At 39.4% G+C, this 24866-nt stretch overlaps 1 protein-coding gene across 1 annotated transcript in view; it reads right to left on the bottom strand.

Annotated features, from left to right (window-relative positions):
- AATF (apoptosis antagonizing transcription factor) overlaps positions 1-24866 on the bottom strand; it is a 102356-nt gene that overhangs the window by 20574 nt on the left and 56916 nt on the right. Inside the window, exons 9-11 of the mRNA XM_068529923.1 lie at positions 13721-13788; positions 11418-11498; positions 3432-3503 (exon numbers count right to left, since the gene is read on the bottom strand). Of these exons, the coding sequence (XP_068386024.1) occupies positions 3432-3503; positions 11418-11498; positions 13721-13788 (221 nt within the window). The remainder of the gene's footprint in view (positions 1-3431; positions 3504-11417; positions 11499-13720; positions 13789-24866) is intronic.

The following is a 24866-nucleotide window of genomic DNA, read 5'->3' as shown; positions in this document are numbered from 1 at the left end:
AGGCGAAGCTATGACGGCCTCCTTCTTAAGATACATACAGTTTTTAAAAAAAAGATACTACCTAACACTACCTACGGGCCCTGGAATATTTGATACCAGAAGCAGAAAGAGCTAATACTCACCTACTCTGCCTATAGTTAGTCTGGCCTATTCAGACTATGGAGCACAAGCAGTAACGTGGATGTCTGCCTCTGTGTCCTCAAGAAACACAATGCAAAGGGAGTGTACTTGGTAAAAACAAATGCTCAGTTCTCCAGGTGTAACACTTTTATTAAATTCCTTGTTACAAAGTGGCTAAACCAGCTGGAGAACAATGCTGATACTTAGCAACATCCACAAGGGATAGCTTCCCCCCCACCCCCAACACCAAATGCCACACTGTTACCCAGCAAACACATTCCCAACCCCTCCTCCTCCCTTGCCTGCTCTACCTGAAGTGGCAACATAACGGAGTTATGGCCAATGAGATATGAGAAGTTGTTTTTGGAGGGCATTCTGATAAAAGAAAATCAGTATGGTTGACACCACTCCTTTCCTCTTCTTCCTGCCTGGAATGCATACTTGATGGCTAAAGTTGCAGCAACCACCTTGCGACCACAGGGGGAAGACCAAGGTATGCTGGCCTTAATACTACTGAGAAGGGAAAAACCACTGCCAGTAATTACCTGCCACCCCTAGGATTATTCTGTCAGAAAAATAAACTCCCATTTGCTTATACCTCTGTAGTCATATTTTATGTTTCTTGCAGACCAAGCCCAACATAATCCTAAATAATAACGTCGTTTTCAAATAAACTTTATGTCTAGCATATAGTAGACCCTTAAAAACTATGAGTGGAAAAAAAAAACAAAAACAAGAACTATGAGTGAATAAACAAGATTCTGGAAACCTGAGTGTCCAGGGGTATCAGGTGATTCAAGAAAAATCCCAGCTAGGAATGACAATCGATTTCTAAATGATCTAGTAGTACTATATTCAAAAGATGCCACCAATACTTAAACTAGATTTCACTTTATGCCTGGGATAATAATGTTACCTTAATGGATTTTAGTTTTTAAGTGCCTAGTTTTCCTTTTCTATTGAAGTAATTTTTTCATGGCATCCTGACAGAGAACCTAAGAAGCATTCATTTTACTCTATTATTTTTTTAATTTGTTTTTTCTCTTGTTTTCATTTATTTATTTACTTATTTATTTACTTATTTATTGGCTGCGCTGGGTCTTCGTTGCTGCACGTGGGCTTTCTCTAGTTGTGGCAAGCGGGGGCTACTCTTCGTTGCGGTGCACGGGCTTCTCATCGTGGTGGCTTCTCGGTGGCTTCTCTTGTTGTGGAGCATGGGCTCTAGGCGCACAGGCCTCAGCAGTTGCAGTACGCGGGCTCAGTAGTTGCGGCACGTGGGCCCTAGAGGGCACGGGCTTCAGTAGTTGTGGTGTGTGGGCTCAGCAGTTGCAGCACGTGGGCTCAGTACTTGCGGTGCATGGGCTCTAGGACTCACAGGCTTCAGTAGTTGTGGAGCAGGGGCTCAGCAGTTATGGCCCTTGGGCTCTAGAGCGCAGGCTCAGTAGCTGTGGCGCGCGGGCTTAGTTGCTCTGTGGCATGTATGATCTTCCTGGACCAGGGCTCGAACCTGTGTCCCCTGCATTGGCAGGCGGATTCTTAACCACTGCACCACCAGGGAAGTCCCTCACTCTATTACTTTTAAAAACAGATTAGACCCAGAAATAAATGGAAGAACAAACAAACAAAACCCAGCCAGACAAAGGCATTCATTTGCAAAGCACAGGAGAGCATAGGAAGTCACAAAGATGTGCGTATAAATGGACTCAGCGCCACCCGTAAGCTATTTTGTACTCAAAGCACTGAACAAATGCAAACAAAAAATTGATAATCATTGTGTTCAACTAAACTTGCACATCTACTACTTTTCAAGCAAGGGGGGAAATCTGATGGGGTTTATTAGCAAACTAAACACTTTCAAATAAAAAGGTTGAATGTAGCTTGAGGGATAAAGCTGGCAAAACCCACATATGCCTACATTATGACCAATAATTTCACTTGGTGAAGACTTATGTTTTAATATGTCTACCACAGCATTACAACAATGATAATTAAAAACAATTTAAATTTCCAACAATTAGTGAATGGCTAAATAGGTAATATTATAAAAATATTACACAGTCATTTAAATTTTTGAATAATTTTAATGACATGAAATGGTCACAGTATACAAAATATTTAAAGAAAAAAATCACAATACAGAATATAATTCTATATTGTTGAAAATAATTTTAATTATATAAAAAGAAAAACAAGAACATACTAAAAGAGAACTCAAAGACTGAAAGGAAATATTCTGAGATCCTAAAAGTGGTTGTCTCCTATGTATGGGTATGTGTATATACACGCATTTCCTACCTCTATACGCTGAGAGCGCCTATGAACAATGACACCCAGAACAATGAGCACCCCAGCACCCAGACCTTAGGTTCTAAAAACCACAATTCACTTAAAAAGAGTGAGGACTCCTTGGAGAAAGACTGATTCCAGGGCTGGAACAGAGAAAATATAAGATGAGCCTAGAACACCTTGCTGTGGTGGAAAGTAAGGAAGCACTCAAGGAGTAATTGGGGACATCTCAAAAAGATGCAAGCCAGCTTGAAGGGGCTTCTGTTAATCTGAGACAATTTTAAATCAAAATAAATAATGACAGTAACGGATCATAATTAATTGAATAAAATAGGAGAGCATGAATCCATACTGATATAAATGAATAAATAAATGCTAAATAAATCAAGGAGAAGGAATATGGATAGATAAATAATATTATAAAAATATTATGATGTAGTAGAATGCCAACTAATAAATACAGAAGGAATGATTCTTTAAAAAGTGGTTATCTCCGAATTGAGTACACGTATACATTTTCTTCTGTACACATTTCTATCTTGTTTCAGCTTTGTAAAATGAGCACGTACTTCTTTTGTAAAAATACTCAAAAAAAACAAAACCTCAACAGCAGCCTGAACAAACACAACATAATGCACATCTCTAGAGCAATCTCTAGACCCATTTTTAAAAGGAGAACATATGCATAAAACACCCAAACACATGAAACAAGTGTGTGTGCTGTCCTAACCCATCTGTCTAGAGAAGAGCTCCGATGTCCTAGGCAGGTGGTTAAAGTTAAAAACAAAATAAAACAGCAAAAACAAACAAAAAACCCACCAGAGGCAGCACTGAGATTTACGGAAATTTTGTTTTGGTCTTACAGTAATGATGGGAGTGAAGAGATGTGACGAGGACCCTTGCTATGATGCCAATGACAAATGGTTCACTGATGAGAAGAAATGGAGAGGGCGACAGGCTGTAGAACAGGTCAATATTGGGCTGTCATGAAGCCATTTGAGACATATAATTAATCTATTACTCACCTGGCATCATCATTCATCGTGGTATGGTCAATAGGTGCCATGAAGCTCAGAAGCTTGCTAAGGACGTGAAACCTAATACAGTAGGAAACAAAGAGGCAGCAACATTAGTAACTATTAACCTAGAAAAGGAAATACACCCTACCAGGTAACAAACTCCAGAACTGATCACAGGTATATCTGGCTCCAGAGTGCAACAGGGAACAATTCATAGGCACGAACCACTCACGACCATAAAAACACTTTTTCCTTAAAACTACAGGAGAAACATGTGATAAAAGCACATTGTGAATGACAGTAGTTCAACAGAGCTCCAAAGCCCAAAAAAAGAGTAGATACACCTGTGCCCTTGAGCAATATACTACCCCTTAAACATCACTCCAGACAAAAGACAACGAGGAGTTGACTACCTCATCTTCCCCTCCTCTACATACATCTTAATCATTTTTCAGTGTCATTAAAGCTACCTACTAGCAGTAGCACAGGTAGTGGCATAACATTCAAATGGAACACCTCACCACCACCATCACTCACTAGCTCCTTGAGTCAGAAAAGGCTTCTAGAATCACCTTCACTCACTAGCGCCACCGGGTCTTTCATTTCGCCGTTTTTTTTTTTTTTTTTTTTTTTGGGCTGCATTGGGTCTTCGTTGCTGTGCGCAGGCTTTCTCTAGCTGCGGCGAGCGGGGGGCTTCTCTTCACTGCGGTGCGCAGGCTTCTCATTGAGGTGGCTTCTCTCGTTGCGGAGCACAGGCTCTAGGTGCGCGGGCTTCAGTAGATGTGGCACACGGGCTCAGTAGTTGTGGCTCACGGGCTCTAGAGAGCAGGCTCAGTAGTCGTGGCACACGGGCTTAGTTGCTCCGCGGCATGTGGGATCTTCCCAGAGCAGGGCTCGAACACGTGTTCCCTGCATTGGCAGGCGGATTCCTAACCACTGCGCCACCAGGGAAACCCCTCGCCCATCTTTAAATGATGCGTGCAACTGAATACATAACAAGTCTGATCCCTAGATCTTCAGTCAAGGTATTACAGAAATTTAAGTTATGTCACCTCCATCTCCCACCAATAGAAAAAAGGGGTATTTTTGTACAAAGTGCTCTGAGATCCTCTGGTGAAGGGGGGCTGAACGAATATTTGACCTTATACAGAAGAAATTACACCAAAGAGAATTCAAAGAAGGTATCCCTTTCTGTTCATTATAAAAGGAGAAGCTGAAGGACAAGATGCATAGTATATTGGTTGGCCAAAAAGTTCATTTGGGTTTTTCCATGTTACGGAAAACCCAAATGCACTTTTAGCCCAGCCCAATAAAATTCTAACCAGAAAAACTGTTCTTGGGCAAAACACTATCCACAAAAAAATATTATATAAATATTTTCACATGTGTAATGTTTTACAGTTTTAAAAACATTTTTACACACATCAAAGAATTTGATTCTCTACTACACCACCAATAGCCAAGCCTCCCAAATGTCATTCATTTTTTTAACAATTGAATTTAAAAGAATAATAGTGATGAGGTTTTTCCCATTACCAAGAGTAATACAAAAAGTGTAATTCATTACAGAAAATTTGGAAAACAAACCAACTGAGCACACACAAAAATATATACATAGTTCTTCCACCTAGAGAAGAACTGTTATTAATATTTATTAATATTATTATTTTGTTAATATTTTGGTTATTATGTTCATTTTATATAGTAATCCATACACACACATAATTTCATATCTGTTTTTTCACTTAGCATTGTATCTCAAAGCTATATACAAAATTCCAGGAATGGAAGTACCACAAATATATTTTCATATATTTGACCATTCATATTGCTTCCAATTCTTCACTTTTTATAAGATGCAACAACAAAATATCTGTTCACTATACTTTTTTAATGTCCGCTATCTCCTAATTATAAAAAATAATATATAATTCCAAATTCGGAAATGTATGGAGAGCTGACAAGTTCCCTGTAGTCCTATCCCCCAGAAATAACCACTGTTAATTAAATCACTGTTAATCATTGTTAAGTTTGTCTGTGGCATTCTCCATATATAAGACAAATATAAACTTTATATATTTTCACATAAAAATGAGACTGTAATATACTTAATATTCCGCATTATGTTTTCCACTTCGTCATATTCTATTCTTTTTCACAGTTACAGGATATTCTGTCATGTCAATATATTATAATTTATTAAACCTCCTATTGATAGGCATTATACAGTCTATCCCCTTTAAAAACCATATTAAACAGTGCAAAAGTGAAGACTTTTTAAAACTTTTTTAGAAATTTATTTTATTGACACATAGTTGATTTACAAAATTGTGTTAATTTCTGCTGCATAGCAAAGTGATTCAGTTACACACACACACACAAATTCCTTTTCACATTCTTTTCCATTATGGTTTATCGCAGGATACTGGATATAGTTCCGTGTGCTATACAGTAGGACCTTGTGGTGTATCCATCCTATATGTACTAGTTTGCATCTGCTAATCCCAAACTCCCAGTCCATCCCTCCCCCACTGCCCCCCACTTGGCAACCACAAGTCTGTTCTCTATGTCTGTGCGTCTGTTTCTGTTTTGTAGATAAGTTCATTTGTGTCATATTTTACATCCCACATATAAGAGATATCACATGGTATTTGTCTTTCTCTTTCTGACTTAGCTAACGTGAAGATTCTTACATATAAATTATTGTATGTTTGTTCACACATTTCATGGGATAAATTTTGAGATGTGTAATTGCTTTGCTGGTGAATCGAAAAGTATGCATATTTAAAATTGAAAAAGTAAGGTAAATGCCCTCCCAAAGGTTACGTTAACGTACAAGAATATAATTATTTACATAACCTTTTTATTTAAGTATAAAGCCTAAGTACAATTAATAAATATATTTTAATGTCTTTAGGCTTCGCCAAACTTCACTGTTCATCTGAAAAAATGAAAACTATTCTTGGCTGTGTCCAAATACAGGTTTAATTTACTGTCTAGACAAAGACTATGAACTATACCTTATAGTTGTGTTGTCCAATCCGGAGTCACTGGCCACACGTGGCTACTGAGCACCTGAAATGTGCCAAACTGAGATGTGCTCCAGATTTTGAAAACTTGAGATGAAAAAAATGTAAAATATATCACTAATAATTTTTAAAACAATAAATGGTTGAAATAATATTTTTTATATATTGGGTTTCGTGAAATATATTATTAAGTTCACTTGTTTCATTTTTTCCCCTTTTTAATTGTGGCTACTAGAACATTTAAAATTACACATGTAAAGATATTTTTATTGGATGGCACTGCTCCGTGGAATACCTTTACACTTCAATAAAATATATTCAATAACTATTAGCTGCATGATGAAAGACAGGCTTTAAGAAGTAATCAGATTTAGTAATGTGTACTTAATACAATGCATTTTACCTAATCTCAGTGCTACTGAGGATGGATGCATGTTTTAGTATTAAAATACCTTTTACCAACCATACTAAGAAGAGATAAATATAATTTTGTTGCAGAAGAATAGACAAACACAAAACACAGTATGACACCTCATTATTAAAGGCCCGAGAGTTTAATTCATTTACATTATGAATTCTGCTTAAATCATGATCAAATCCACTTACAGATAATGCTGAGTAAAAGACTGATAATCAATAATTATAATTACTTCCCAAAACCAAAATATTTTTTTTTTATAAGTTATTTTCTAGCATCCAACTAGCAAACTGCCACACCCAGTCTGACCAGGATGATGCCACTGACCTGCTACCATTTAAACTAAGGTTTCCAGAAGGTGATGTTCATCTTTGCTAGGACATTTCTTCTCTCTCCAACCCTATCACACAGAGCAAAGCTTGCTCACTGGTGGAATCTAGTACCAGTGATGACAGCTGGCACATCCCACCAGCTCTTCCAGGGGTCTAATTTAAGGAAGTTATTTATGATATTCTCATCTAGCCTGGGCCCCTTGTTAAATCCGTCATGGCAGAATTCTAATGTAGTCAAGGTATCATTTTGGTGTCTGCAAAGGTCCTGGCCAGAGAAACAACTCAATAGCCACAGGTTAGAAGCATGGGCTCTGGAATCAGACCAACTAGCTCAAATCCAAGTTTGTGCTTGCTAGTTCTGTAACGCTGGGTGAGTTACTTACATTCCAAACTACTTTACATGAATTAGCTAATTCAATCTGCATAACAATCCTATGAGATGTGCCTTTTATCATCATGCTAGGTTGACAGATGAGGAAACTGAAGCACAAAGATGTAAAGTATCTTGCCCAAGGTCTAAAGGCCAGTAAGTGGAAGTGTCAGATTTCAAACCCGGACAGTTTAGCATCAGAGCCTATGCCTTTTCTACCTCGGCATGTCAATTGCTTTGCAGCGCCCAACAGAGTTTTATAAATGTTAGTTGTCGCTATTGCTAACAAGATCACTCTGATTCTGACCACATCCCACTCATTCATGTTCACAAAGAGAGCCAGGCGAATACGGATGATAAAACTGCAAAACAATTCAAAGCACATGACCTTATTTATTACTTTTCTTTTTACTTCTTATTTGGCAGTAATTTTAGGCTTATAGAAAAGTTGCAAAACTAGTGCAGAGAACTCATGTATATCCTCACCTAGCTTCCTCAAATGTTAACAGCTTACACAAATATAGTGTAATTATCAAAATTAGGAAACAACATTGGTACAATACTATTAGGAAACAATTAACATTGTTAATTGTTTCCTACAATACTATTAGGAAACAAATTAGGAAACATTTCCTACAGTACTATTAGGAAACAATTAACATTGGTACAATACTATTAACTAAACCATAGACCTTATTCAAACGTCACCCTTTTTTTTTTTTTTTTTAAATTTATTTATTTATTTATTTATGGCTGTGTTGGGTCTTCGTTTCTGTGCGAGGGCTTTCTCCAGTTGTGGCAAGCGGGGGCCGCTCTTCATCGCGGTGCATGGGCCTCTCACTATCGCGGCCTCTCTTGTTGCGGAGCACAGGCTCCAGACATGCAGGCTCAGCAATTGTGGCTCACGGGTCTAGTTGCTCCGCGGCACGTGGGATCTTCCCAGACCAGGGCTCGAACCCGTGTCCCCTGCATTGGCAGGCAGACTCTCAACCACTGCACCACCAGGGAAGCCCGACTTCACCCATTTTTACCCTGGTGTCCTTTTTCTTTTCCAGGATCCAACCTAGGACCCCACATTGCACCTAACTGTGGTGTCTCCTTAAGTCTCCTCCAATCTGTGACAGGTGCTCAGGCTTCCTTATTTTTCAATGACTCGCTACAGTCTATAAAATAAAGTCCGAATTCTGAGCGTGACCACGATCTAGCACTCACTTATTCATACAGCCTCATCTCCTGCCATTCCCCCATACTCACTTTAAGTCTCTGCCAAAACAAATGAACTGCAGTTCCCAAAATGGACGTGTACACTCTCAAGTCCGTGTTTTGGCAAACATTATTCTTTGTGGCCTGTCCCTAGGCTAACTCTTCCTAGTCTGCTCACTTCACACTGAGAAGTGTGGATGTTACACCTTACAGAGAGTCTTACCTGACAAGCGTGTTAATTTTACTGTTATAATCATCCAAAAACATGTCTACGAGGCACTACGGTAGACGGCTAAGGCTGGAACTGTCTTGAAAAACCAGTACAATGCTTGCCCTCAAGGGACACACAATTATAGCTACTTGCCCTAATAGTTTCAAAACTCATAAAAATATGACAATGTAGAAAAGGCATTTTTTCCCACTCTGTTCTTCTGAAGAGTGTATATTTGCAACAGCAACGTCAACAGATAAACACGAGAAACCAAAGAAACTAACGTTTTCGAATGCTTCCTATGTACCAGACATATTCACCTTGTTCTGATCCTCAAACCAAATCTATAAAGTAGGGATGAGTATCTCCACTTATTAAATGAGAAAAGTGAGGCTCAGAGAATAAAGACCAACCAAAATCATGGAGCCAGACAGAGCCAGTCCCCTGATTTGAAATCCCGGGCTCCTCCCTCTAGACGACATTTAAAGCCTCACAAAGCTATTAAATTAATTAATCACAAGTACAGTTGATCTACAATATTATTAGTTTCAGGTGTACAACACAGTGATTCAATCTTTTTACAGATTATACCCCATCTTAAGTTACTATAAAATAATGGCTATATTCCCTGTGCTGTACAATATATGCTTGCTGCTTATTTATTTTATACACAGTAGTTTGTGTCTCTTAATCCCATACCCCTATCTCGCCCCTCCCTCCTTCCCTCTCCCCACTGGTAAGCACTGGTTTGTTCTCTGTATCTGTGAGCCTCTTTCTGTTTTGTTATGTACATTCGTTTGTTTCATTTTTTAGATTCCACATACAAGTGATAACATAGAGTATTTGTCTTTCTCAAAGCTATAATTTTAAAAGCACAGTATTGGAGAGAAGTCTAATCTCAAACTTAAAGAATAGGTACTTAATCAGCCTGGTCAATTACAAAGTACTAGTAATAGCATTCTCCTTTAAGTCCTTCCGGTGGGGCGGGGGGAGGGTGCAGAAGAGACAGGTACAAAAGAGGCATGTATGTGAGTGAGTAAGTAATGAACATTCCAGGAGGAGACTGATCCAGTCTTGGAATAATAACAGCAATAATAATGATAGGAATGATGGCAACAGACAGGTATATAGTGCTTGCTGTGTCCCTGGCACTGTTCTAAAAGCTGTATATATACTTACTCATTTAAACCTCACAGCAACCCTACAAGTCTCGTACTATTATCACCCCCATTCTACAGATGAAGAAACTAGCACAGAGAGTTTAAGGGTCTTGCTCGGAGTAACTACTAGAGTGTCATATCCCAGACTGTCAAAGCTGTGATTCAAACTCAGGCAGTCAGGCTCTTGAGACCATGCTCTTAACCAGTACACTGAAAACAAACTTGGAGAAGTATGAAGACTTGGAAACTCCAACATATGAAAAAACATAAACAAATTATAACAATTTAACCTGAGATTTAGGAAAAGTAACTTTCAATCAAAAGATAATGAAAAGCTACTTTGCACTTCTGCAAAGTTAAAGAAAAATAAGCATTTCCTGATGAGTTTTGTTAAATACTAAAACAGGTTAATTGAAGTAGTGAAATCTGCTTCTCTGAAGATATTTAAAAATGAGACAGATCCACATTTGTCTAAAGGGAATTTAATGACAGGCAGGCTCTAATAAGGATGTGGGATTAGCTATCTGCCTAAAACTGTCCTAACACAATGAGTTTAACATTTTTTTTTCAACGTGCACCTGAATAACAAGTAGTTTCTTTGACACTGAGGCCCTGTGAGAGTGATATTATGTAATATATAAAAATAGTTACAAGGAATCTAAGTCTGAAAGCATAGCAATGTCACTTCTACTCTTGCCCCATCTTTTGTCTCCATACTTTTAAGACTCCTTCAAGGGCTCACAGGGTTGAGGGCTTTCCTACACTCAGAAACCTCTCTCTGTTCTCATACAAATTATATCCCCCATCTCATTTAAGCACAGTGTTAACATTCTCTGGAATCCTTCATTTTTACCTTTGTAGCGTATTGCGTACACGTATGGCATCATGAAAATGGACCAATATAATTCTATGTCTAAATAAGACTCCAAAACACAATTTTTATATTGTTCTAAAGAAATCATTTTTTAAAACTAAGGCAATTTCAACGATCTTGTCTTATTTCCTTATTATTTCTCTTTCAGGGAAATGCGAATATCATTTAACCCATCCATTCACAACAGAAGAACAAGAAGTCACTGAAACTACCTTTCCGTTACAGAGTAAAAAAAAAAACGGAGTCTCAAAAAAGCTTCAAATATTGCTTTAGTTACTCTTCTGTTCCTTAAACACAGAACCATCAGAAGAAATAGAAAAATGATGTAACAGCCAGCATGCAAGAGAAGAGGTGACAGCACACAAGATTAACATTTTTTCTAAAAAGTAACTCACCGAAGTTTCCTTCCTTTGCTGGCTTTCCTGTCTACTTTCTTGTGGATTTTGCTGCGTAACTTCTGGATTGCAAGCCATTGCCTAGGAAATTCACAAGCGATGTTGTGCATCATCACTGATGGAAACAGTTACATGTATCGACAAACGGGAATTTTTCTCACTAACAACACTGCAGAAAGAAATCATCAACCTACGTCAACTTCCTCAAGATGGTCCGGGGACTAATCAACAGAAGAGGATTTGTGCAATGGCTTAAAAGAAACAAAAACAAAAACAAAAACAAATGGCAGCTGGGAAATTCTACAGCAAATTTGGCTAACAATGCTCCTTAGTATTTGGAGTTACTGTGACAGGCACTAAATCTACCCAGTCTGCAGGAAAACCCATCAAACTGAGTATAGTTGCTTGGGTTTGCTTTTAATGTTTTAGCTGCGCGGCCTGTTCTGACTAATACTGCAGCTGCTGTTTGGTTTGAGCACATGAATTCTTTAAATCTAATTTTCCCATTGTTAATGCCCAAGCGCTTTTTCTTGTGCTTTCCACTTTTTGCTAAGTGTTAAGAATTATCCACTATTGATACTAGTTTTACAGTCATTTTATTTATTTAATTTTCATTTCAGCTATAATATTTCAGAATGTGTTGTTCAAAGGTAAGGGCTTTTTTTCCCGCAATACAATCTCAATACCAAGAGCCCCAATATAATCTCAATACCACTGTCACACCTAAAAAAAGTTGACAATAATTCTTTACTATCAAATATTCACTCTCTAAATTTCCCAGGTAGTCTCAATTTTACAGTTTGTTTGAATCAGGATCCAAACAAGATTCACATATTCTGCAGTCATTTTATTTTATTTTTATTTTTTTAACATCTTTATTGGAGTATAATTGCTTTACAATGGTGTGTTAGTTTCTGCTGTACAACAAAGTGAATCAGCTATATGTATACATATATCCCCGTATCCCCTCCCTCTTGCGTCTCCCTCCCACCCTCCCTATCCCACCCCTCTAGGTGGTCACAAAGCACCGAGCTGATCTCCCTGTGCTATGTGGCTGCTTCCCACTAGCTATCTATTTTACATTTGGTAGTCTGCAGTCGTCTTAGATTAAAAGAAATTAATTTTTCAAATAAAAGATACTGGGCTAAGAAAATCTTCATATATTGCTCATATGAACAAATGTGGGGGAAAAAAAGGAAAAACAGCAGCAGCTAGTCATCTTACCTGATTTACACAATGAAAATTTAACATCAAAAAAAAAAAATCCAGGGAAATCCAATTACTGTAATCTTAATATAATCTTAATTACCATAATCTATTTTATTGTAAAGTCAGATAAATGTACAATATAATCACCACTTAAATGCAATTTGCTCTATCACATTAAATTTATGGTGAACAGCTCTCTATAGCATTCCAGAGATATACAAAATATCAACATCCTACCCTAAAATTCATATGTTTTACTCACATAAAATTATTTCATCAACACAAATTTTTCATTGTGATCTCAAAATGCTGCTCTGCCCCAGAATCCCATTCTGATACTTGCAGCTTTTGTTTCCTTTCATGCTTTTGCAAATTATGGCTCATGGCTATTTAAATGTACACTATTCATTAGGTAGCACTCTAAATGTCCTTTTTATTTTCCAACCACAGAATGAAGCATACACACAAGGGCCTTCCTTCACTACTTTCCATTCTACCCTGACATCTGGGTAATGCCGCCACGTTCCATTTCTAATTGTGCAGCAGCTTTCACTGAAGGGGCGGAGGTCTAAATTAGGGCAGACTCTCCCAGAGCAAGGAACCTGTTGTGCACAGTGCCACGTCCTGACAGCTGAGACCACGCATTTGGGTGGATGCTTTTTACCCACTGGTCAGAGATTGATACAGATATAATCACAGCCCAAATCAGAGAGCAAAGAGATTAAGAAGGACTTTGTGAAACAAACCCTAAAATAAACACCTATAGGCATTTTATAATCTCTTAGTCAAACTGCACTTAAGGCAATGTAGGGTAAACAATTTCCATCACTTTGTCTGTCTAGCTCTTGTTATCTAGCTTACCTTTTTCTTTTTGGCTGTGCCGCAGGACTTGTGGGATCTCAGTTCCCTGACTAGGGATTGAACCCGGGCCACGGCAGTGAAAGTCCGGAATCCTAACCACTAGGCCACCAGGGAACTCTCAACTTTTATAATTATAGGGTCAATCATTGCGTTGGAGGCTGAATTAAGGAGACTCAGAGGGAGAAACTATTATACAGGTTACTTGTATGAATAGAAAGCCATATCTAAATTACCTTCCCATGGCCACCTGATCATTGGGATCCAAGGAGCTGGTCTTCCGTTCTATGAGTTCTCGAAGGAGCTAGGGGAAAAAGGAAAGCAAGTGATTTATTTATCATCTCCCAGAACCAACTGACTTTAAAAGGGCACAGGAGGGATTCTGAATGGCATAGTGACAGCTCTAAACTACAATCAATAAGGGACAACTCAGTGGCAAGAGCATGACTGAATTCCCATTAACCCTTTCATATTTATATATCTTTAAAAAGAGCTATAAGCAATAGCTGAGAACAAAGTCCATTTGAAAGACTTATTGTACTGCAGTTCATTTCAAATGGATCAATGAGTATGCAACATTCCCTTCATTGTTTTTATGATTAGTTTTGTCCACCTCATCGATACCAGTGGAGAATCTATAAAAGGTCAGGTGGGAAGGGCTGGGTGGCAAAGAGGAAAACACATCAGCTTCTCACCAATAGGATAATGGTACATGGTTAACTTCTGACCTATAACCTCCAGCAGTCAGGAAGGTCTTCCTTAGGCAAAAAGCCTTTATTAGATATAACTAAAAGTGTGGACTTCACTCTCTTGCTTTCCACAGCTGGTACCCTAGCATGCTTACTAATAAATAATTTAACCGTATATGACACCAACACATTCACAGCCGCCACAACTTTGAGAAGGAACCTAAAGAAAGTCGTATGTGCGTACTGGAAACACAACACAGACAGCCGGTCTCTCATCCCCACAATTAACTCCATGGGAACTCTAAATCACTCTCCTACTCTCCTCTTAATACTGGGTATTCCACCGCGTGCAATCAAAGCCTAAATCTGTATCTTTCACACAGACTGAAGAATTTGCATTGGATCTCAAAGTCCCAAGTGAGAAGAAGCAATGGATTTAAAAGTTAAACACTAAAGAAGGAGAATTTTAAATTACAATAATAAAACTAGATATCATCTCTCCTACACAAGTGCAGGGAAACAGCAACAGAGATTAAAATTCCAAAAATCTTCTGAGAGAAATCCAAGGGAAGACACTAAAATAAACTCCTTCCTGCTTATCACCTGTCAATAACACAGGTTTGACTTTAAAACTTGTTTCTTCACAAAAATAAGTAATTATTTTGTAGGTGAGGCATGGGAGCAATATAGATAGTTCATCAAGTTAAACAGCCAAAGCCTGTGGGAGGATAAGGAAGGAGGGATAAATTCCTACGAAAGTAGTTCACTCTCTAATTGTCATTTGTTTATGTAAGTAGGCACTGGAAGAAGTAAAACAAATTTGTAAAAATATTCATTTCCATATAGGACGAAACTTTATTGCAAAAGGGAAAAGGACATCTCAATCGCAAATAAAAAACCTCCTGTGATGTTTTCTCATTTGCTTATTTTAGACATTATTACTACGATGGCAATTACGTTTAAAAATGTGGGGAGCAGAGGCCTCTGGTTTATTATCACTAGAAAACAGCAAGCTATTTCTCTGCCCTGTTTATCTGATTGACTCCCAACATCTTTCTGGCAGCCAATCTATCAGTTTATCTCCGCTACTTCATCACAGTCACTTCTGGCAGCTAAATACAAGATCCAAATCCAGTGTTACACAGACATACGACACAGGAACCCTATGTAACACCGCTACTCTGTAAACAGCTGCCCTTAAGGCTAAGCCAAAATGGGCTCTGGTTCCTAGTCAACATCCTGTCAAAAGCAAGGTTGGGGGGGGGGGGGAGAGGTTAAAAAAAGAATCTTTTTTTCTTTTAATAAAAAAGGAGAAGAGAAAACAAAATAAAAAAGGAAAATAATGGAATCACTACATCTCATTGCCCTTACCTCGTTCCAGCCACATAAGAGATAACAGCCACAATTCCTGGTTTTCCTAATAGTCTCTGATCCCTTGAGACTGGGGCCATCACGGCCACTGGGAAGGAGCGCTCAGGGAAGGCTGCCCCAGCACAACGTGGGAGGCTGGAAACGGGAGCCGCATGACCGCAAGTGGGTCTGTTACACTCGCAGTGGTCTCTGCAGTTCCAACACCAAGCTGGTGCAGCATTTACTCTCAAGCACCCTGTGTACTTTACATATGCTGGGTTGCATTTTCACTACCCAAGTGTCTCACAGCTATTCTTAGTCATTCATGGTTAGGAAGAGAGTTTTATTGGTCTATCTGGCTGAGTCTAGTTTATTCAGTCCAATGTTTCAGAAGACCCTTTGTGTGCAAGGCAGGAATAAGAAAGCAGCAAGAAAATAAGTAAACAAATGCTTCTCGTGGCTATTGCTATTTCCCACAGCTCTATCACTGGGCTTAAATTTAATTAGGAAAAATGCTTTCAAAAAAGTTGCCGAAAAATGAAGTTTTAGGGATACTGCTGAAGAACTTAGCTTTGCTTCTCAGTTCAATTTTCATAGCTTAACTTTATGACCAAACTTTTCCATTAAAATTCCGGTTTCTGTTAGTTACTGGAGCTTTTTATTTCAACAATAATGATACAATAGTCCTAATTTTCTATGTGATTTGGAAAATGGAGAGATATATGAAATATTTTTGTTCCAGTCTGTTATAATTCCTCCACAGAGTCAATTCAGAAAGGCTTGATTGTTTCTCTAGTTCTAGGGGAAAATCATAGATGTAGCTGGGTTTCCAGGTCAGCCCACAAAAACCTATTTAACCCATAACAACGTATGTGAGGAATGGCACCGATAGTACTATTCAGAATCTAATCAACATTTATAATACTTTGTCTGGAAAAATGCATGCCAGAATCAGTTAAAAATGGCACTTTGAACACATTAGTCTATCTCTTCTCCCTTCTCAACTCCTCTAAAAGACAGCAGAGGGAAAAAAATAAATGTATTAACCTGCAAGAAAGAAGAGAAAGGGCTTCCCTGGTGGCGCAGTGGTTGAGAATCTGCCTGCCAATGCAGGGGACACGGGTTCGAGCCCTGGTCCGAGAAGATCCCACATGCCGCGGAGCAACTAAGCCCGTGCACCACAACTACTGAGCCTGCGCGTCTGGAGCTTGTGCTCCGCAACGATAGGCCACGACAGTGAGAGGCCCGCACACCACGATGAAGAGTGACCCCTGCTCGCCGCAACTAGAGAAAGCCCTTGCACAGAAACGAAGACTGAACAAGCCAAAAATAAATAAATAAATTAATTAATTAATTAAAAAATAAAAAAGGAAAGAAGAGAAATGGGAGAGCTAATGAGAGTAGCTTTTCACAAAATTTTCAAAGACAGGAGATGAAGGAGTAAAAGGAAGTTATCACCCAAATGTCCAGAGGGAATAAAGGTGAGGGTAGAGCTAATGAGGCCCACAGAATCCCTGTGAGATGAGCTCTTGGAGGGCAATTACCCTGACAGGTGGAGAAGGGGGTGGGGGCAGAACCACAGGGCTTTCTCCATTACCCCACACAGCCAAGTGACTACCCCACAGCGAGAAAAGAAGCTTTATTCTCTGGAAAAACTGAGCCACAAAAGCTCCATACTGAGAGATACGAGGCACGGAAGGCTGAGATGGGGCATAAGGGAAAGGCTCGACGCTCATCTCTAGGACCTTCTGTCTCCTTCCCCCACCCTCTACACAGCACGCTAGCACCATGTGTAAAATTTCCTAGGCAGGAGAGCAGAGGGGCCTTTTCTGGAGAAACTGCATGGTCATCCCCCATCTCCCCAGAAAATAAGATATCCAAGTTCTGACAACCAAGACGTTCGTTCACAGCAAAATTATATATAAAGGAGCCAAAAAGCTCTGCCCAGGTTTCAGAGACACTTTGGAGTGCCTTACTCTGAAACACGAAGGGACAGTTAAGGATCACCAGCATCTGAGGAAAGCCTCAGACACAGACCAGAACAAACAGAAAAAAAAGGGACTCAAGAAAGCAAAGCAGAGAACAAACGCACACAAAAAAAAGAAAGAAAAAGAAAAGAAAGAGAAAAGAACTCACGATGGATGACCTCAGAGAAGTGAGAGAAGACACATTTCCACAAGAACGGGATGCTATGAGAAAAGAATAAAACAAGAAATTAAACGCAAAACAGAAATATTTAAAAATTTCAATAGAATAACTGGAAGATAAATGTACAAAAATCTCTTAGATATAAAACAAGAAGGTAAAAAGATGATATTCCCTTGATTATTTGTGAGAGAAGAAAAAAACTTAGAGGATAATCCAGAATGTCAAACACCTGCCTAACAAAGGCTGGGAGAAAATTATTAATGAAATAATTTTTAAAACTTCCCCAAATCGAAGGACGAGAATGAACCCACCACAACCTAGTGCAACCTAGTGCAACGAAGGAAAAAAGACCTTTTGTAAGACACATCATCATGAAATGTGGAACTCCAGAAGCAAAGAGAAGACCCTAAATGGTTAGAGGAAAAATAGGTCACATGTAAAGAGGGTGTCCACATGGCCCCAGCTACCCCAGAGTCCTGGTTAATGCCTGCTGTCCTGCTATTCTTTCAGGCTAGCACCTCAAGGGTCCTAGTTCTGACAATGAATTATACAATCACCCTAAATATTAAGGACTGTAAATCTAAATGGGATTAGACATCTCAGTAGCAATAACGGATGCCAGAGGACAGCAGAGCAAGGCCTTCAAAATTCTGAGGAAAATGACTGTCAACCTCAAGTTCCATACACAGCCAAAAGACTAACCAAGTATGAGAGTTACATAAAGCATTTCACATAGGCAAGAACTCAACAATTTACTTTCCACACACTCTTTCACAGGAAGCTGTGCCTCAGTAAAATGAGAGCATACGGCAAGAAGGACGAAGACAGGAGATATTAGAAAACAGGTCTACCTCAGGAAAGAAGTGAGGCAAGTCCCAGGACTACAGATGGCACAGCCCCAGAGAGCCTGTCCCAGAAAGGAAGAGTCCAGGGAGCTCCAGGAGAAAGGGGGAAAATGATAGGTTAAGTACATCTTTTAAAAGCGGGTATTATTCGCTCTAGGAAAAAACAAATTTGTAAGGAAATGTAATCATAGTACATCATTTGTGAACATTTATTTAATCATAATATTGGAAACAATTGTTTTCACAAACTGCAACAATAAGTACAACAGGAGAATGGAGAACTGAAGTATTGGGAGTGAGGAGGGAGCAGGGCCTCACTACCACAATGGGAAATCAAGAGAGGATTTGAAAAATGACAGACATCAATAAATCAACAGTCATATAAACAAGTCATTTAAAACCATGTAAGTAGGACTTCCCTGGTGGTGCAGTGGTTAAGAGTCCGCCTGCCAATGCAGGGGACACGGGTTCGAGCCTTAGTCCGGGAAGATCCCACATGCCACAGAGCAACTAAGCCCATGCGCCACAACTACTGAGCCTGCATGCCACAACTACTGAAGCCCGCTTGCCTAGAGCCCGTGCTCCGCAACAAGAGAAGCCACCACAATGAGAAGCCCACTTGCCTCAACTAGAGAAAGCCCGCGCACAGCAACCAAGACCCAATGCAGCCAAAAATAAATAAATAAACAAATAAAAGTGTTCCCTCTTCTAAAAAAATAAAAACATGCAAGTAACTATATAAAGAAAAAAAAAAAAAACCTTAAAGTATCAGAAGGTTTTGCCCTCCAGGACTTCTCAGCACAACAGTATTTTAACATTTCTTAGGTAATGGAGAACCCAAGAAGAATCTGCCGGTATTTATTTAGCAATGTCCAGAGGAAAGAGTATAGATGTTTCTGGAAAATCCTTCCAGTCTGCAAATTCACACTGAGAAATTTTACAATTCCTACAGGACAGGAGGATCAAGGATATACTGATTAAAGCTCTTATGAATATTTTTCTGTTCCCTAAAATAAAACATGAAAACATACTAGAAATAATACCAATAACATTTATTTTGATTTGCTGCAGATAATGCCAAATAACTGTTTACAACTTTATTGAGCTATAATTCACTTACCATACAATTCACCCATTCAGAGTGCATATAATTCAGCACTTTCTAGTAAATTCAGAACTGTGCAATCATATTTAATTTCAGAACATTTTCATCCCACCTAAAAGAAACCCCATACTAGCTGTCATCCCCAGTATCCACCAGCCACATACCCCCAGTTGCCCTAAGCAACCACTAACCCTTCTGTCTTTATAGAGATGCCCATTCTGGACATCTCATATAAAGAGGATCATATAATATATGACTGGCTTATTTCACTTAACAGGTTTTCAAGCTTTATTCACATTGCAGCATATGTTGGTACTTCCTTCCTTTTTATGGCTGAGTAACATTCCTTCGCGGATGCCGTGGCATCGTCCACCGCTGCGTGGAGCCACAGATGCAGAAAACAAGCTTACGGTCATGATAAGCGGGGAGTGGGGGATAAACTGGGAGACTGGGAATGACACATACGCACTACTATATATAAAGCAGATAACTAATAAGGACCAACTGTATAGCACAGGGAACTCTACTCAATACTCGGTAATGGCCTATATGGGAAAAGAATCTAAAAAAAGAGTGGATAGGTGTATATGTATAACTGAATCACTTTGCTGTACACCTGAAACTAATACAACATTGTAAATCAACTATACTCCAATAAAAATTCTTAAAAATTTCATGTTTGTAATAAAATTGATCATACAGAGTATTTTTGTATGATGTGCATAAAAAAATATTCCTTTGTATGTATATACCACATTTTGTTTAGCCATTCACCATTGAGGGACATTTGGGTTACTTCCACTTTATGGCTATTATGAATAATGCTGCTATGAACATTCATGTACTAGTCTTTGTGTGGACATATGCTTCCATCTCTCTTGGGTTTATACCTAAGAGGAGAATTGCTAGGTCATGCAGTTAACTCTATGTTTAACATTTTGAGGAACTGCCAGACTGTCTTCCAAAAATGCTGCATCACTTTACCTTCCCACTACCAGCATATGAGGGGTTCAACTTCTCCACATCCTTGCCAGCACTTGCTATTACCTGACTTTTTCATTATAGCCACCCTAGTGGGTGTAAAGTATTATCTCATTGTGGTTTTGATTTGCATTTCCCTGATGGCAAATGAAGTTAATCATCGTTCTGTGCTTACTGGCCATTTGCATATCTTCTTTGGAGAAATGTCTATGCAGAATTTGCCCGTTCTTTAATTAGGTTGTCTTTTTATGATTGAGTTTTAAGAGTTCTTTATATACTCTGGATACCAGTCCCTTATTAACACCCATTCTGTGGATTGTCATCGAAGTTTTTAACTTTGATGTGGTCCAATTTTTTCTTTTGTCATTGGTGTATTTGGTATTGTATCTAAGAAGCCACTGCCTAACCCAAGGTCATGAAGATTTACTCCCACGTTTTCTTCTAAGAGCTTTATAATTTTAGTTCTTATATTTAGATCTAGGATACAGTCTGAGTTAACTTTTATGTGTGGTATGAGGTAGAGGTCTGACTTCATTCTATTACATGTGGATATCCAAATGCACCATTTGTTCAAAGACTATTCTTTTTTTTTTTTTTAACAGCTTTATTTTTTTTATAGATGTACTTTTATTTGAATACATTGTTTTTTGTGCTTTTTTTTTTTTTTTTTTTTTTTTGGCTGCATTGGGTCTTCGTTGCTGTGCGCGGGCTTTCTCTAGTTACGGTGAGCGGGGGCTACTCTTTGTTGTGGTGCGTGGGCTTCTCATTGTGGTGGCTTCTCTTGTTGTGGAGCACGGGCTCTAGAGCGCAGGCTCAGGAGCTGTGGTACACGGGCTTAGCTGCTCTGCAGCATGTGGGATCTGCCCAGATCAGGGATGGAATCCATGTCCCCTGCCTTGGCAGGCAGATTCTTAACCACTGCGCCACCAGGGAAGTCCCTTCAAAGACTATTCTTTTCCCCACTGAATTGTTTTGGCACCCTTATCAAAAATCCAAGTAATTTTTAAAGCATTTGGTTTTATAGCCTCATATTCCCTGGCTTTCTGAATTTGTAACCCACAGTTACTGACTCCTACCTCTCAGGTTTCCATGGTTCATAGTCACAGATGCTTGAGATGGAAAAAAGGTTGGGGCAACCCTGTATGTAACTTACTTAGCCTCGCCGAGTCAGGATTTTTCAAACTCCCTCCCCAATACATAGCACATGAAAGAAGTGCAGTCAACCCCTCTTACATGTGTTTCAGCCCCTCCCTTACTGATAGATATAAAAAGTGGATTCATAAGGCTTGGGTTTACTCTTCCTTCAGCTTCCTCTCTAGCTCCCACAAGAATTCTTACTGAAGAAATATCTATTTCTGCTCTAACTCCTGCTTTACTACCCTTTTTTTTTAAGTTCTCTGATCTCCAGTCTTTCAAATTATACCCAAAAGGAGTCATCTGCAATTTTCATACTATATTTGAAGCATACAAAAGATAAATCCACATATACTATATTGTCCACACCTATAGTATAAAATCACCATAAGATGACCCACTGTTCGTAGGTAACTATTTTTTCTCTGTCCCTTTTGCACATTGCCCACTCACTCCTCAACCAACTCTGCACCACCCAACAGTTCTGGCTCCATTATTCTACTGAAACACCTCAGGCCCAGGTCTCAAGATGCCCGGGTCCAATGGACATCTGTCACGACTCATCCTTCTAGACTTCTTGAAGCAGCAAGTGACGCTGGACATCTCACCTTCCTGAAACACCCTTTTCTTGGCATCTCTGAGGCACCTCCTTCGTTTTACGCCATATTCAGCCAGCTCCTCTACCCAAACATTAAATGCTAACATCCCTCAAGACTCAGTTCCAAGCTTTCTTTATTTTTTAAATTAATTAATTAATTAATTAATTTATTTATTTATTTTTGGCTGTGCTGGGTCTTCGTTGCTCTGCGCAGGCTTTCTCTGGTTGCGGTGAGCAGGGCCTACTCTTTATTGTGGTGCGCGGGCTTCTCATTGCGGTGGCCTCTCTTGTTGTGGAGCACGGGCTTCAGTAGTTGTCACACGCATGCTCAGTAGTTGTGGCTCGCAGGCTCAGTAGTTGTTGCTCACAGGCTCAGTTGCTCCGCAGCGTGTGGGATCCTCCCGGACCAGGGCTTGAACCTGTGTCCCCTGCATTGGCAGGTGGATTCCTAACCACTGCGCCACCAGGGAAGTCCCAAGCTTTCTTTTCTTCTCACTCCATACGCTCCCCCCCAAGAATTTCATTCTGTTTTCAAGGCTTCAATGACCTAAGAGTTATCCCTGGAATTCCTTTTCCCTTACACTCAATATCTAATCTATCTCTGAGATTTATATATGTGATCCACCAATTCATGAACCTGTCCATTTTTCTCTATCTCCGTTGCTTGTACCCTAGTATAGGCTATCATCATCTTCATTCATTCCATAAACATTTAGTACACTGGGGAAACAATGAAGAACGAAACAGACGTGGTCTCACCTGAGTTAGTGTCACGATTCCTGACATTTACACTTGCCCCTCCTTCATTTTGTTCTGCTCCTTATAGGCAGAGTAATATTTTCAAAATGCAAGCATGCCAGAGTATAAAATTCTTATTGCAGCCTAAAGGCCCCTTTACCTACGTCTCCAGCCTAACCTTCCACCTCGGTGCTCCAGTCCCACCAGCACTCCTTTTGTACCTGAAATGCTCCCAGGCCCGCTCCCACCATGCAGCCCTTCTTTGCACCTGCAACTGCCTGGAACATGCTTCCCTAGCTTCCCTAGCCATTAACCGGCTTACATCCCACCTTCTCTCATTCGCTAAATCTCAGCTCAACCACCTCAGGAAAGCCTCTCTTAACTGCACCCCTCTATACGCATTCACGTGATGTTCTTGCTGTACTTAATTTACATTTTATTAGTGGATTACATGTCTATTGTCTATTTCCTCCACTGGCCGACTGTCTACCTCACAGAGAGCAGAGAATGTATCTGACTGTGCTCACCACTCTATCCCATCCACTGGCCATAGAAGGAGCTCAATAAACATACATACACACAGACGGGGAAAAATTGCTTCTGGTAGAAAATACCAAATTTTTGTTTACTTTACCCGCCCCCCCCAAACACACACAAACACACACACACTCCTTTTGTTTTTAAACAAAAGGAATCGTACTTTGTAATACCCTGCCTCTAATCCAGAGCACCACTAGCTACCCAAGCAACTGAGGAACCTCCTTGTTTTTACCACTACCCATCACCAGCACTTCCTCCCCCAAACAATATTCTCCTTCTCTCACATCTCACACAGGGCCTAGAGAACTGGGTGGTTTAAGTGGGTAGGAATTACCCTTTTTTTTAACCATCCCAAGAGTACCTGAATTTAAAAAAACAGAAACAAAAAACTATTTAATCCAAATGAATGGAAAGATCTTAAACACCTCTCATTATTTTACTGTTAAAATGATGTAGATCTAGCCTCCCTCTTGGGTCTCATTTTCCAAAGAAAAAACTTGGTTCTTCTCGGGAAAAGAAGAGGGGAAACAGATCTTTTGTGCTTCCTCTAACCACTCCCCCACACCCTGACCCCTTCATGTAGTATCTTCAAGTTGGTTTTTTACTACAAGAAAGGTGTCTTGACATCTTTATAATAAAGATCTGAATTAATTTCAGTATAGCGTTTTCTATTTAAATATCTTTTATCTATGAAATAGGTTTGTCAAATCTCAGTTGCAGGTTTCCATCTCCCATTTTCTAAGATCTCATGTTTCCAGATATGAGCTTTCAATTCCGTGAGTGAGTGCGCCCCATGGTTCAATGTAACTGTAAACATTTGCCAATGAGTCTGTAAAACGCCAGGGCTTTGGAGTCTGACATATCTGGGTTCTGAATTCCAGCTATGCCCGTTACTAGCTGTGTAGTTTGGGACAAGTTATATGACCTCTCTGAGTGAGACTCAGTTTCCTCATAATAACTGTACCTCATAAAGTTGATTTGTGATTTTAAAAGATGATAAAAGTAAAGCACTTAGCAAAATGTAAGTATTCCAATAAAGAGAAACACTGTCAACATCAGATAACAATACTCATCAGATAATCACAAAATGCAATTTGGGACAAGAAAATTCAACACCTTCCAGAGCTGAATCACAACAGCTGCTAACAACAGCAATGAACAAGTACAGTAATTCAATGTTCCTTTCTACTGGTTGTCAACAGCGGATAACAAATAAGACATGAAATGAAGGAAAAGCAGAATGGAAGGAAGAAA

The sequence above is a fragment of the Eschrichtius robustus genome, chromosome 20 (assembly GCF_028021215.1).
Source record: "Eschrichtius robustus isolate mEscRob2 chromosome 20, mEscRob2.pri, whole genome shotgun sequence".
Lineage (NCBI taxonomy): Eukaryota > Metazoa > Chordata > Mammalia > Artiodactyla > Eschrichtiidae > Eschrichtius > Eschrichtius robustus.
The sequence above is the reverse complement of the archived record's forward strand: the minus strand, read 5'-3'. Positions and strand labels throughout refer to the sequence as shown.